This window comes from Chiloscyllium punctatum, chromosome 44 (assembly GCF_047496795.1).
Source record: "Chiloscyllium punctatum isolate Juve2018m chromosome 44, sChiPun1.3, whole genome shotgun sequence".
Classification (NCBI taxonomy): Eukaryota; Metazoa; Chordata; class Chondrichthyes; order Orectolobiformes; family Hemiscylliidae; genus Chiloscyllium; species Chiloscyllium punctatum.
The window spans coordinates 65,206,758-65,221,100 of record NC_092782.1 but is presented as its reverse complement, the minus strand read 5'-3'; the positions used below and the strand labels follow the sequence as shown (position 1 = coordinate 65,221,100).

The 14,343-nt window shown below is 43.2% G+C and overlaps 1 protein-coding gene across 1 annotated transcript in view; it reads right to left on the bottom strand.

Annotated features, from left to right (window-relative positions):
* Window positions 1-14,343, bottom strand: part of LOC140467040 (semaphorin-3E-like) — a 313,608-nt gene that overhangs the window by 71,903 nt on the left and 227,362 nt on the right. The window contains exon 9 of the mRNA XM_072563104.1: window positions 998-1,067. Within this exon, the coding sequence (XP_072419205.1) occupies window positions 998-1,067 (70 nt within the window). The remainder of the gene's footprint in view (window positions 1-997; window positions 1,068-14,343) is intronic.

Here is a 14,343-nt window from a genome sequence, read left to right as displayed (position 1 = left end):
GTAGGGGGGTGTGGACCTGACCAGGTAGTCACGGAGGGAACGGTCTTTGTGGAAGGCAGAAAGGGGTGGGGAGGGAAATATATTCCTGGTGGTGGGGTCTTTTTGGAGGTGGCGGAAATGTCGGTGGATGATTTGGTTTATGCGAAGGTTGGTAGGTGGAAGGTGAGCACCAGGGGCGTTCTGTCCTTGTTACGGTTGGAGGGGTGGGGTCTGAGGGCAGAGGTGCAGGATGTGGACGAGATGCTTTGGAGGGCATCTTTAACCACGTGGGAAGGGAAATTGCGGTCTCTAAAGAAGGAGGCCATCTGGTGTGTTCTGTGGTGGAACTGGTCCTCCTGGGAGCAGATACGGCGGAGGCGGAGGAATTGGGAATACGGGATGGCATTTTTGCAAGAGGTAGGGTGGGAAGAGGTGTAATCCAGGTAGCTGTGGGAGTCGGTGGGTTTGTAAAAAATGACAGTGTCAAGTCGGTCGTCATTAATGGAGATGGAGAGGTCCAGGAAGGGGAGGGAGGTGTCAGAGATGGTCCAGGTAAATTTAAGGTCAGGGTGGAATGTGTTGGTGAAGTTGATGAATTGCTCAACCTCCTCGCGGGAGCATGAGGTGGCGCGAATGCAGTCATCAATATAGCGGAGGAAGAGGTGGGGAGTGGTGCCGGTGTAATTACGGAAGATCAACTGTTCTACGTAGCCAATTTTGATACTCACCACATTAATGCTGGTAGACCTGTTGAGTTTTTCCAACATTTTCTGTTTTTATTTTAGATCTCTAGCATCTGCAATTTATTCTTTTTATTATATACAGTTCTATATAATTTTCTAAATAATTATATAAGTTTCTAAATAATTATATCATGAATCTTTATCGCACCAGCCTGTTCCATATTGTTAGCTTGAGTCTGTTCCATAACAGCATGAATCTGAATTCCTGCCTTGCCTTACGTATAGATATCAGAATTGGAAAAGGACAAAATTGTCAGCTGAAGCTTGAAGTTTACCTTGTAGTTCTGAATAAAACATAAATATCTGGATTTTTATGGTCTCTGGTCTGTATCAGAAACACATCCTCTGTAAAGAAAGGAGAATAAAGAGGATTAGGTGGATTGCAATATCATGCTGTGTATCTCGATAAAGGCTAAAACAAGAAGAAGAGAGCTCACTGCAGTCACTGAACCAAGTTGCCATTTTCTCTAAAAAAGTAGACAAGAAATGCTTACCTTCTTGGAAAACACACAAATGATTGATTGAAACTGGAGCCTCTTACACATTCATAAATAAATAATTTAAGGCTCTTTCATTCTAGTCTAATGCGACAGAAGTACATGGGAAATAAGCTTGAACAAACAATCAAGACTACTTAGGAAAAAAATCAATAAAACTAGCAAAGAGCATCTGGCATTATAGTGGGAATGTTAGAGACTTCTAAATGTTCTGTCTTTACTGACTTTAAATTATCATTGTTTGTCGAGTCTACAGAGTAGGTAATGGGTACATTAAGTTTCTATGCTATTATTATAAGATATGTGAAAACATCCTTTAAAATTATCAACTAAAAATATGTTCTTCAACCACAGATGAACCATCGTGGCCTCCTTCTATGATCCCCTGAATCACAGACGACAACTTACAGCCAATTCCATTAACTCCAAGTAATTTAAGTTAAAAATCACACTACACCAGGTTATGAAGGAGCAACATTCTGAAAGCTAGTGCTTCCAAATAAATGCATTGGACTATAACCTGGTGTTGTGTGATTTTTTAAAAAACTTTGTCCAACCTAGCTCAACACTGGCAACTCCAAATCATGATGTAATATTAAAAAATGGCTGAACACACTGGAAGATGTAAAGACTTTGAGTACTGACAACATTCTGGCTATAATACTGAAGACTAGTGCTTCAGAACTTACTGCACCCCAAGCTAAATGACTCCTGTACAAGTTGCAATATTAGCATTGACCTGAAAATGTGGAAAACAAAGCATAGAGAATTAATCTCAACATTCCTGTGTTTTGTATATATCTCCACAATGTATTATTAATAATACAATTCTCTGCCCTGGTGAATCTAGATTTCTTTAAGATGATCTGGTCTGTATTTTTTCCTTAAGATTACAAGGCTTTCTTTTGTTTTGCTAAATCACTAGAACCATCCATTTAATTAAACTGGTAGAAACAATATCAATCTTTCAACAGATTAAGGAGATGGTGTGGGCATTAATATATAAGAGGATTATTTATAGCTGGAGGGATGGCCTACAGGCTTATTTAACATTTATATCCAAATGGACAATCTGTTCTTTGAATAAATTGTCTACATTTCAATCTGAACATGAGTGTGTGCCTGATGGAATAGGTTTTTCGGTGTGTTGGGTTTACTAAAAACTGGAAAACCTGAAGAAAAAGATTATAAATAACATTGATATCTGTGAAGAATCTCTTATGGACCTCCCCAATAATCCAATTGTTAATAAACAAAAATATCTGCAAATTTCTGCATCTTGGGATCATTCATTGTTGAAATGATTAAATCAATTCATGAAATCACTGGCAACAAATTCAAGCTACAGTTCCACCTCCTGCCCATTTTCTGTTGACAAATGAATTACTTTAGGCCTTTTAGCTCCAACCTGTTTTAGACCAACTCAATGAATACCATCTTTTGTGCCTGTGCTTGATAGTATGGTTCCATTTTTGAGAGGAAATTTACTGTCTCCCTCTTAGATTATTTACAGTATGGAAACAGGCCCTTCGGCCCAACAAGTTCACACCGACCCGCCAAAGCGCAACCCACCCAGACCCATTCCCCTACATTTATCCCTTCACCTAACACTACGGGCAATTTAGCATGGCCAATTCACCTAACCTACACATTTTTGGACTGTGGGAGGAAAGTGGAGCACCCAGAGGAAAGCCACGCAGACACAGGGGGGAATGTGCAAACTCCACACAGTCAGTCGCCTGAGGCAGGAATTGAACTGGGTCTCTGGCGCTGTGAGGCAGAAGTGCTAACCACTGTGCCACCGTGTCGTCCACTTGTTTCAGTTCACTGCAATGCTGAAAAAGACAATTTATTTTTCAATCTTTGTTAATTGAATTCTGAAAGGGAGCAGCTTATGGATGTTTCAAACAGATGAACAAAATGATGTCTCACCAATCTTTAAAAATGATCTGATGTTTACTCAGTATCTTTTGAAAGCGCACAACTGAGAACTGAACACGTGGAGATGCATGGACACAAACAGATGTATTTCCTCTCTCTGCAGTCTGTGCCAAATACTACAAATATCAAAAACGTGAACTGTCTCCATGAAATTTGAATGACCATTTTTCTTTCATTTTACAATAACTAATTCTCACATACTTCACAGCATTGAATGGTGCAGGGTTGCCAAATCATTGTTTATTCCATGATTTTACTCTGGGACAGGGTAAGGAGAATAGGCCCTAAAGTCTAGTTTAGTGAGAATGAGGATTGAACTCTATTGGTTTTAATCTGAACCCTATGATCACCAATTAAACTAACCAACTTCTTTTGTCATTGTTGATTATGTAGTTTACCTCCTGAAAAACTGAATACAGAAATTATAGGAAATACTCTAAGTGTTGCACAATGTTTTGCAAATTTATCCAGAACACAGCTTTGAAATGGAGTAATATAAGTTAAGTAATAATTTGGATTTTTAAGTCTTCACGTTAGAACATAGAACATAGAACATAGAACAATACAGCACAGAACAGGCCCTTCGGCCCACGATGTTGTGCCGAACTTCTATCCTAGATTAAGCACCCATCCATGTACCTATCCAAATGCCGCTTAAAGGTCGCCAATGATTCTGACTCTACCACTCCCACGGGCAGCGCATTCCATGCCCCCACCACTCTCTGGGTAAAGAACCCAAACGTTGTTTTGTTTCAGTTTCTTATACACTAATTATATTTACTTGTCCCTTTTACTTTGATATTTCCATGATGTTTTTTTGATAAGAGTAGTCAGCCATTAGTCTCAGGTTTTATCAATTATATTTGGTCAATGAAGATGGCCTGTGTGCTAACTGTGTGGGCAGATGTAGTTAGACCACAGAGATACATAGAAAAGTACAGCACAGAACAGGCCCTTTGGCCCAAGATGTTGTGCTGAGGATTAATCCTAATGGAAAATAACGCACCCCTCAACTCCCTGCTATCCATGTGCATGCCCAGCAGTCGCTTAAATGTCCCCAATGACTCTGCTTCCACCACCACAGCTGGCAACACATTCCATGCATTCACAACTCTCTGCATAAAGAACCTACCTCTGATGTCTCCTTTATACCTTTCTCCTGATAAATTAAAACTATGAAAAAGTCTCTGGCTATTGACTTTATCCATGCCTCTCATTATCTTGTATTTCTCGATCAGGTCACCTCTGTTCCTCCTTCTCTCCAGAGAGAAAAGTTTGAGTTTACTCAACCTTTCTTCATAAGGCAAGCCCTCCAGTCCAGGCAGCATCCTGGTAAACCTTCTTTGCACCCTCTCCAAAGCCTCTGTATCTTTCCTTGTGGTAGAGTGGCCAGAACTGGACACAATATTCCAAGTGTGGTCTAACCAGGGAATTGTAAAGCTGTAGCGAAACATCGCGGCTTTTAGACTTGATCCCCCGTTAATGAAAGCCAAAATACCATATGCTTTCTTAATAACCCTTGGGTGGCAACTTTGAGGGATATATGTACTTGAACACCAAGATTCCTCTGTTCCTCCACACTGCCAAGAATCCTGTCTTTAATCCTATATTCAGCATTCAAGTTCGACCTTCCAAAATACATCACTTTGCATTTATCCAGGTTGAACTCCATTTGCCATTTCTCAGCCCAGCTCTGCATCCTGTTTATCTCAAGCTGCAGCCTGCAACAGCCCTTGATACTATCAAAGGCACCTCCAACCTTTGTGTCATCTGCAAATTTACTAACACACCCCTCGACCTCCTCATCCAAGTCATTTATAAAAACTACAAAGAGCAGAGGCCCAAGAACAGAGCCCTGCGAGACCCCACTCATCGCTGACCTCCATGCAGAATACTTTCCATCTACAACCACTCTCTGACTTCTATCAGCCAACAAATTCTGAATCTAGATAGCCAACTCTCCCTGTATCCCATACATCCTGACTTTATGAATGAGCATATGATATAGAAGCAGAATTAGTCCATTTGGCCTATCGAGTCTGCTTGTCATTCAATTATGGCTGATTTCAACCTGTTTCTCAACCCTATTTTCATGTCTTCTCCCCATAACCTTTGCTCCCTCTTAGTAGTCAAGAACCTATCTATCTATTTCAGTAACTTGGCCTCCTCTGTTACAATGGGTTCCACAGATTCCCCACCCTCTGGCTGAAGAAATTTCCTCTCACCTCAGTTCTAAAAGATTGTCCCTTCACTCCTAGGCTGTGCCCTCAAGTCCTAGTCTCTTATACTCAGGGAAACACCTTCTCTGTGTGTATTCTATCCAGGCCTCTCAGTATTCTGTAGGTTTCAATCAGATACTCCCTCATCCTTCTGAACTCCATCAAGATCAAGAGTCCTCAATTGTGCCTCTTGTGACAAGCCCTTCATCCCAGGATCATTTTGTAAACCTTTTCTGAATCCCTTCCAATGTCAACACATCCTTCCTTAGATATGGGGCCCAAAGCTGCCCACAATATTCCAAATGTGGTCCGACCAGATCCTCTCAGAGCCTCTAATGTACATTCCTGCTCTTGTATCATAGTCCTCTCAAAATGAATGCTAACATTGTATTTACCTTCCTAACTGCTAACTGAACCTAAATGTTAACCTTAAGAGAATCCTGAACGTGGACACTTTGTTACCTTTATTTCTGAAGCCTTTACCAATTTAGAAATTTGTCCAACTGTGGATCTGTTTTGTATTTTCTGTTGGTCTGATACATCAGTACTGGAATGCACAATGACAATATAAGACTCTCTCTGAAGAGTTTTTGAATAATTTGGTTTCAACATTATTCAGTTCTATCATCACCAGTTATAAGTTGTCTGTGAAATGGTCCCATGATCTTTTGACAGATGCAACATCCATAATGTTATGTTTATATTTCTCAATGTCCAAGATCTAGAACATTCCTTCCAAGTGATTTATTTGTTCTTCCTTCCAATTACTTCATTGCATTTATTGGTCACAATGCAGCCACCCATGCGTGTGGAGACCAAAACAGACTGAGTAACCATTTTGTGGAATAATACACTCAGATTGCAAACAAGTTCCTGAAATTCCAGTCATTTGTCAGTTCAATTCTCCATCCTGATTCCATTCTGTCCTTGGCCTGTTCCAGTGAAGAATCTCATCAGTCAGCTCATCGCAGTGCACCTTCTCAACTCAGTGTCTCATCTTACAATTACAGATTATATGCCCCCAACTAATTTTAACTGATCTTCAATTGTTCTGAAGATTGGTCATTGGATCTGAAACATTAGACCTATTTATCTCTCTATCGATGCTACCAGACCTGCTGAGCTCAGCCAGCAATTCCTGTTTTTGTTTTAATGACATTTTGTTGCTGCAGTCCATCTTATTTCTTTCTTTATCCCTTCATAGAGCATTAAGTTGCTGCTATGCCGCCATTCACCTTTCATCTGTTTCTTTACGATGCTTATTAACAGGCCTGTTGGCCATCAAGACATATCATTTAAACTCTCCCGTCCTCCAGACAGTCCCAGACAGTTCCTTTTGTTCTGGATCACTCTCCAATCCTAAAGGTCCTCACAAATGACCATTTATCTATTTCTCTGCCCACAGATGCTACCAGTTAAAGCATTATGGGTGAGGCAGAGGACATGGGAGATTTCAGATGCTTCCAGTGAAATTGAGTAAATTGTTACTCAGGTCAAGTCATACTATTAAATATACGATCTAACTCATGCATAACTATTAAACTAACCACACAAGTACCATCACATTTCCTCAACTACATCTCCACCAGATCACTTACAACCCACAGACCCTACCCAAAAGCCCTGCCTGAAACATAACTCAACCCTTACCCTGAGCCAGACCCAACACCACCCATTACCACTGGATCTGACCTGATCTGATCCATATCACCATCCCCAGGCCTGATGAAAGGTTCCGACTGAAACATCTCTTCTCCCCGATGCTGCTTGACCTGCTGAGCTTCTTCTAGTTCCAAACTTTATCTGACAGACCTGACACCTACCCTTCATACTCCCCACTTCCCCCCAGACCCGATACCCACCCTCCACACTCACCAGCCCCAGACCCGGCACCTACCCTTCCACACGTTCCCATGCAGACACATTACCCACACGCACCATTCTTCACCCCAGACCTGACACATACCATCCCCGCTTTCCCAACCAGACCCAACACCTACCTAACTATCCTCCGCACCCAGACTTGGCACCTACCTACCTATCCTTCCCACCTCCCCACCCAGAGCTGGTAGTTTGGCCAACTCAGGGACACCTCCTCCTACTGCCTCCTCAAAAACAACCTCACCTCCCATCACCAAACCATCGTCTCCCAGACCATACACAAACTCATCACCTCAGGGGATCTCCCATCACTCTCAACAGCTTCTCCTTCCAATCCTCCCAATTCCCCCAGACCAAAGGGGTAGTCATGGGCACCTGCATGGGCCCCAACTATGCCTGTTTCTTCGTCAGGTACATGGACCAGTCCATATTCCGCAGTTACATTGACACCAGCCCCGACCTGTTCCTCCACTACATCAATGACTGTATTGACACTACCTCGTGCTTGTGCTCCCACGAGGTGGTTGAATAGTTCATCGACTTCACCAATACATTCCACCCCTATCTCAAATTCACCTGGACCAGCTCGGACACCCTTCCCTTCCTGGACCTCCCTATCTCCACCTCCGGCGACAGATTCAACACGGACATCTACTATAAAACCACTCTGTCCCACAGCTATCTGGAGTACACCTCCTCCCACCCTGACTCCTGTAAAAATGTCATGCCTTTCTCCCACGTCCTCTGCCTCATCTGCATCAGGAGGACTAGTTCCACCATAGAACATCCCAGAGAACAGAATTTCCCCTCCTACTTGGTCAACAATAAATATCCTCCAGCACATTTCATCCACTTTCTGCACCTCCACCCTCAAACTCCACCCCTCCACCGCAACAAGGACAGAACTCCCCCCCCTCCCCCCCCCCCCCGTCCTTACCTTCCACCTCACCAACATTCTCTACCATTTCTATCACCTACAAACAGACCCCACCACTCAGGATATATTTCCCTCCCCACTCTTATCTGCATTTTGGAGAGACCATTCCCTCCACATCTCCAGTGTCAGGTCTAAGCCCCCCACCAACACACCCACCCTCCAGGCACCTTCCCCTGCCACTGCAAGAAGTGCAAAACCTGCACCCACACTGCCCCCCCCTCACCTCCATTCAAGGCCCTAAAGGATCCTTCCACATCTGACAGATATTTACCCTGTATCTCTACCAAAGTCATCCACTGTACCCATTGCACCCGATGTGATCTCCTCTGCATTGAGGAGACAGGACATCAACTTACAGATCATTTCAGAGAACATCTCTGGGACACCCGCACCAACCTACCCCACTGCCCCGTGCCTGAACACTTTAACTCTTCCTCCCACTCTACCAAGGACATGCAGGTCTTGGGCCTCCTCCATCGCCAAACCCTAAACACCCGACGCCTGAAGGAAGAATGCCTTGGAACCCCCCAACCACATGGGATCAATGTTGATTTCACCAGGTTCCCCATTTCCCCTTCTCCCACTTTATCCCAGCCCCAACCTTCCAACTTGTCACTGCCTTCTCAAACTGTCCTAATTGTCCATCTTCCTTCCCACCTATCTGCTCCACCCTTCTCTCTGACCTACCACCATTACCCCACCCTCATTTACCGATCACATTCCCAGCTACCTTCCCCTCGACGTCCCATTTATCTCTCAGCCCCGGCCCACAAGCCTCTTTCCTGATGAAGGGCTTGTGCCTGAAACATGGATTCTCTTGCTTCTTGGATGCTGCCTGACCTGCTGCGCTTTTCCAGCAATACACTCTTCAACTCTGATCTCCAGCATCTGCAGTCCTCACTTTCTCCCAGAGCCAACATTCCGTCACATCACTTTCTGCTGGACTGGATTTCTCTCACCCATTCCAAACTACCCTAAATATTCATTAATTATGTTGCCACCTTACAGACAGGTACCCTGTACCTTTCCCACTTATCATCCTAACTCTGGTTCCCTACATCCTCACCAGCTAGCACCCTATCCAGCCGGCAGCCAATTCCCTCCGCCAAACTAGGAAACTACTACATCAGCACCCTAAACTCACATTTACCTTACTTACTATAGCTGACACTTCTGACAATATTCTGGCAATTGTACTGAAGACGTGAGGTCTAGAACGTGTTTTTCCCCTGGCCAAGCTATTCCAGTAAGTTACAACACTGGCATCTACCCGACAATGTGGAAAATTGCTGAGGCATGTCCTGTACACAAAAAGAAGAACAAATCCAACCCAGTCAATTACCTCCCTACAAGTTGACTGTCAATCATCATAAAGTGATAGAAGGTGTCATCAACAGTGCTATCAAGCAGCACCTTCTCAGCAATAACCTGCTCAGTGACACCTAATTCCAGCCTTGGTTCAAACATGGACAAAAGAGCTGAATTCCAGAGGCGAGGTGGGAGTGACACCTCTCGACATCAGTGCTGTTTTAGACCAAGTGTGGCATCAAGGAGCCCTAGCAAAACTGGAATCCATGGAATCAGAGGGAAAGCTCTCTCCTGTTTGGAGTCATACCTGGCACATTCATGGGTGGCACAGTGGCTCAGTGATTGGCACTGCTGCCTCACAGCATGAGGACCCAGACTTGACTCCACCCTTGGGTGACTGTATGTGGTTTGTACATTCTCCCCGTGTCTACATGAACTTCTGCCAAATGCTTTTGTTTCCTCCCACAGTCCAAAGATGTGCAGGTTAGGTGGATTGGCCATGCTAAATGTGGAGTTACAGGGATAGGGTGGAGCAGGTGCTGGGTTTGGGTGGGAGGATCAGTGTGTATGTGATGGGCCGAATGGCCTCTTTCCACTTTGTAGTGATTCTATAGGAAGATGATCATGGATGTTGGAGGTCAGTCACCACAGCTCCACAACATCTCTGCAGGTGTTCCTCAGGGAAGTATCCAAGGCTCAAACATCTTTGGCTGCTTCATCAATGACCTTCTCTCCATTGTAAGGTCTGATATGGAGATGTTCACTGGTGATTGCCCAATATTCAGCACAATTCGTGACTCCTCAGATACTGAAGCAGTCCATGTTCAAATTCAACAAGATCTGGACAATATCCAGGCTTAGGCTGTCAAGTGACAGTCAATGTTGTTGGACCAGGACAGATTGTTAGTGATGTCTACTGTTATGAACTTGACACTCTCAACCTTCTCCACAGCACTATTGACAGAGACAGGAGAGTATCCTCCACTCTGCTTCCTGAAGTCAATGAGCCGCTCTTTCATTTTGCTGACACTGATGGAGAGATTATTGACTTTACACCATGCCACTCAGCTGTCTGTTTCCTTCCTGTTGTTTGAAATCCGACTCTCTATATGGTTTCACCAGCAAGTTTGTAAATGGAGTTAGAGCTGAATTTGGTCACATAGACGTGAGTGTAGAAGGTGTAGGGTAAGAGGCTGAGTGTGTAGCTTTGTAGGTGACTAGTGTTGAGGATTTTTGTGATTGAGGTGTTGCTGCCTATTCTTACTGATTGGGTCAGGAAGTCAAGGACAGGGAGAGGAGCAGAGTCTTAGGTCTCAGAGTTTGGAGATGTGTTTGCCAAAGTGGAGCCAAAGTCAATAAACAGAAATATGATGTAGATGTCCTTATAATCTGAGTGTTCCAGGGATGAGTGTATGACCAGGGAGATGACATCTGCCATGGACCTATTGTGATGGTAGGCAAATTGTCATGGATCAAGGAAACCTGAGAGACTGGAGTTGATGTGTGCCATTACTAACGTATCTAAGCATTTCATAATAATGAATATCAGATCCACCAGGCAGTAATCATTAAGGCATGTTGCCTGATTTTTCTCTGGCACCAGGATGATTGTGATCTTCTTGATGCAGTTCGGAACCTCACATTGAAGTCAGAGGTAGTTCAAGATGTCAGCGAGTACTCCTGCCAGCTGGTCAATGCAGGATCTTAGTGCATAGCCAGAGACACCATCTGGGCTAGTCGCTTTCCCTATGACAAAGTTCTGAGGCAGACGTATTCACAATCTCCTCTCAGAAATGTAGAGCTCCCTCTTTATGTAAAAAATGAAGGGCAAGAGTGTCACTCCTTGGAAAATCCAGTTCAAAGCTTGCAATGAGAGAGAGGTTCCTGTAGTCCTTTCCAATTACTTGACCATCAGAAATAAGCTTTGCTCTTCCAGCATGGGCTGGGTGCTCATTATGTCAGAATGTGACTGATTACGGGGGATGTAGAACATTGTTTCAAATATCCGTGCTCCCTGAGCCATCTCCTATCAGTGTATCTTTATTCTGGTTTGTAAAGGACATTTCTGTCTCCAGGGATACCAGAGACTGGAAATATCGAATATAGTTGCTGGTAAATGTTTCAATTTACACAGTTCAATCATTTAGTGTCCTTCCCCAGGGCAGGGTTGACTGGTATGAGGATTCATAGTTTGAAGATATTGAGAGGAAGGTATAAGGGAGACATCAGAGGAAGGTTCTTTACGCAGAGAGTTGTGAATGCATGGAATGCGTTGTCAGCTGTGGTGGTGGAAGCAGAGTCATTGGGGACATTTAAGTGACTGCTGGACATGCACATGGATAGCAGTGAGTTGAGGGGTGTGTAGGTTATTATATTTGACATTAGGATTAAATCTCGGCACAACATCGTGGGCCAAAGGGCCTGTTCTGTGCTGTACTTTTCTATGTTCTATGTTCTATTGCAATGGGGAGCTTTTTTTCCCTGTTAATTCCCCAAGATATGAGTAGCATGGACGAAGCAGACCTTTAATGCCCATCCCTAAATACCTCTGAAAATTTTATGGAACCAGATCTTCCTAATAGTATTTATTCTGAACTTCAATTAAAGGAATTCTGTCCTAAGAACCCTATTTTATTGCATTCAGAAAATAGGAGACAGTGTCATTGAAAATATTTGCTCTGTTTTAATGTGATTTCTAAATAAATCCCAGCAATTCTTTAGCTTGTAAATATTTTAGATAAAATTGTTGTCACAATTATATTGAAACAATGCCTTTAAAATAGAATGACTGAAATAAAAATCTCTGTTTTAGATTAAGTCACATGCAATGGGAACGTACACGTTGTTGTCAGTCTCTGGAATCCAGATTACAAGATGCAGACTCGAGGGGCTGAATGGCCTACTCCTGCTACAGTTCATGACCTTACACTGGCTTTATTGGTATTCTTTCATGAAAACTCCCAGGAATATAGGAGAAAAAGTCAGCCGTTCCGTGCCTCGAGCCTGTTCTGCCATTCAGTGAGATCATGACTGACTTGTGCCCTAACTCCAAAGACCTGCCCTTGGCCCATGTCCATAGTACCTTTGCTTAATAAAAAAAAACTCTCTGATTTAAAATTAATCATATCCAGCATGCACTACCACTTGTGGAAGAGAGGTCCAAACATTACCACCAATTGTGTATAGAAATGCTTCTTAAAATTCTCTCTTGAGCAGTCTGGCCCTAATTCTCAGGCTGCACCTATTAGTTCTAGAATCTCTAATCAGTCCAAATAGTTTGTTATCCTCCCTGTCTTTCCTGTTAATATCTTGAAGGCTACAGTCAGATAACCCCTTAACCTTCTAAATTCAAGAGAAAATGGGACTAATTTGTATAACCAATCCTTTTAACTTAATCACTGAAGCCCAGGTATCATTCTTGTAAATCTACGTAAATCTTGTAAATCCAAGACTATATATCCTTCCTGAGGTGTGGTGCCCAGATCTGTTCACAATAGTCCAAGTGGGGTCTAACTCGGCAGTATGTGTACGAACAGCTTTATGCTCCAGCCTGCTCAATAAAAGGGTCAACATTCCATGAGCTTTTTTGATTATTTTCCTTACCTGTGTGTGACATTTTAAAGATCTATGATACTGAATCCCCAGATCTGTTTGGAAATCCACTGCATTTAACTTCATACCATGTAGAAAGTACCCTGTTCTATCCTTTCTCGGTCCAAAATGGATGACCTCACACACTTCCATTGCCCAGTTTTGCCCATTTACCTAATGTATTAATATACTGACGCACAGCACTACAGTAGTTCAGTGGTTAGCCCTGCTGCCTCAGAGCCAGGGACCCAGGTTTGATTCCATTCTCAGGTGACTGTTTGGAGTTTGCACATTGTTCCTGTGTCTGTGTGGGTTTCCTCCCACAATCCAAAAAATCACACAACATCAGATTATAGTCCAACAGGTTTAATTGGAAGCACTCACTTTCGGAGCACCACACCTTCATCAGGTGGTTGTAAGACACAGAATTTATAGCAAAAGTTTACAGAGTGATGTAACTGAAATTATACAGTGACAAATACCTTGTTTGTTTGTGAAGTCACTCATCTGTTAGAATGACCATGTTAGTTCTTTGGAAGCTAGTCTTCCAATTAAACCTGTTGGACTATAGCCTGGTGTTGTGTGATTTTTAACTTTGTACATCACAGTCCAACACCAGCATCTCCAAATCAATCCAAAAGTTGTGCAGGTTAGGTGATTTGGCCCTGGGAAATTGCCCGTAGTGCTAGCTGCATTGGTCATGGGGAAATAGAGGGAAATAAGTCTGGGTAGGTTACTCTTTGGTATGGACTTGTTGGGCCGAAAGGCCTGCTTCCACGCTTTAGGAAATCTAATCTAATTTTGATGCATGGGTTTTGTGCAGCTGCCAAAAATTTTACAATTATTTTTCTGGATTTGCTCAGATTACTGCTTCATGTTTTATTTTGTCTGCCAGTTGCTGTGAACCTTAGTGAAGCTGCTGTGTTTTTCTTGATGTGGATGTTTGCTGTTTGAAACCTGTGTACAGTGTATCAGACAGAGGCTTCATTAGCATGCTCCTGTTGTCCCAGCCAATAGATTAGATTACTTACAGTGTGGAAACAGGCCCGTCGGCCCAACAAGTCCACACCGACCCGCCGAAGCACAATCCACCCATTCCCCTACATTTACCCCTTACCTAACACTATGGACAATTTAGCATGGCCAATTCACCTAACCTGCACATCTTTGGACTGTGGGAAGAAACCGGAGCACCTGGAGGAAACCCAGGCAGACACAGGGAGAATGTGCAAACTCCATATAGTCAG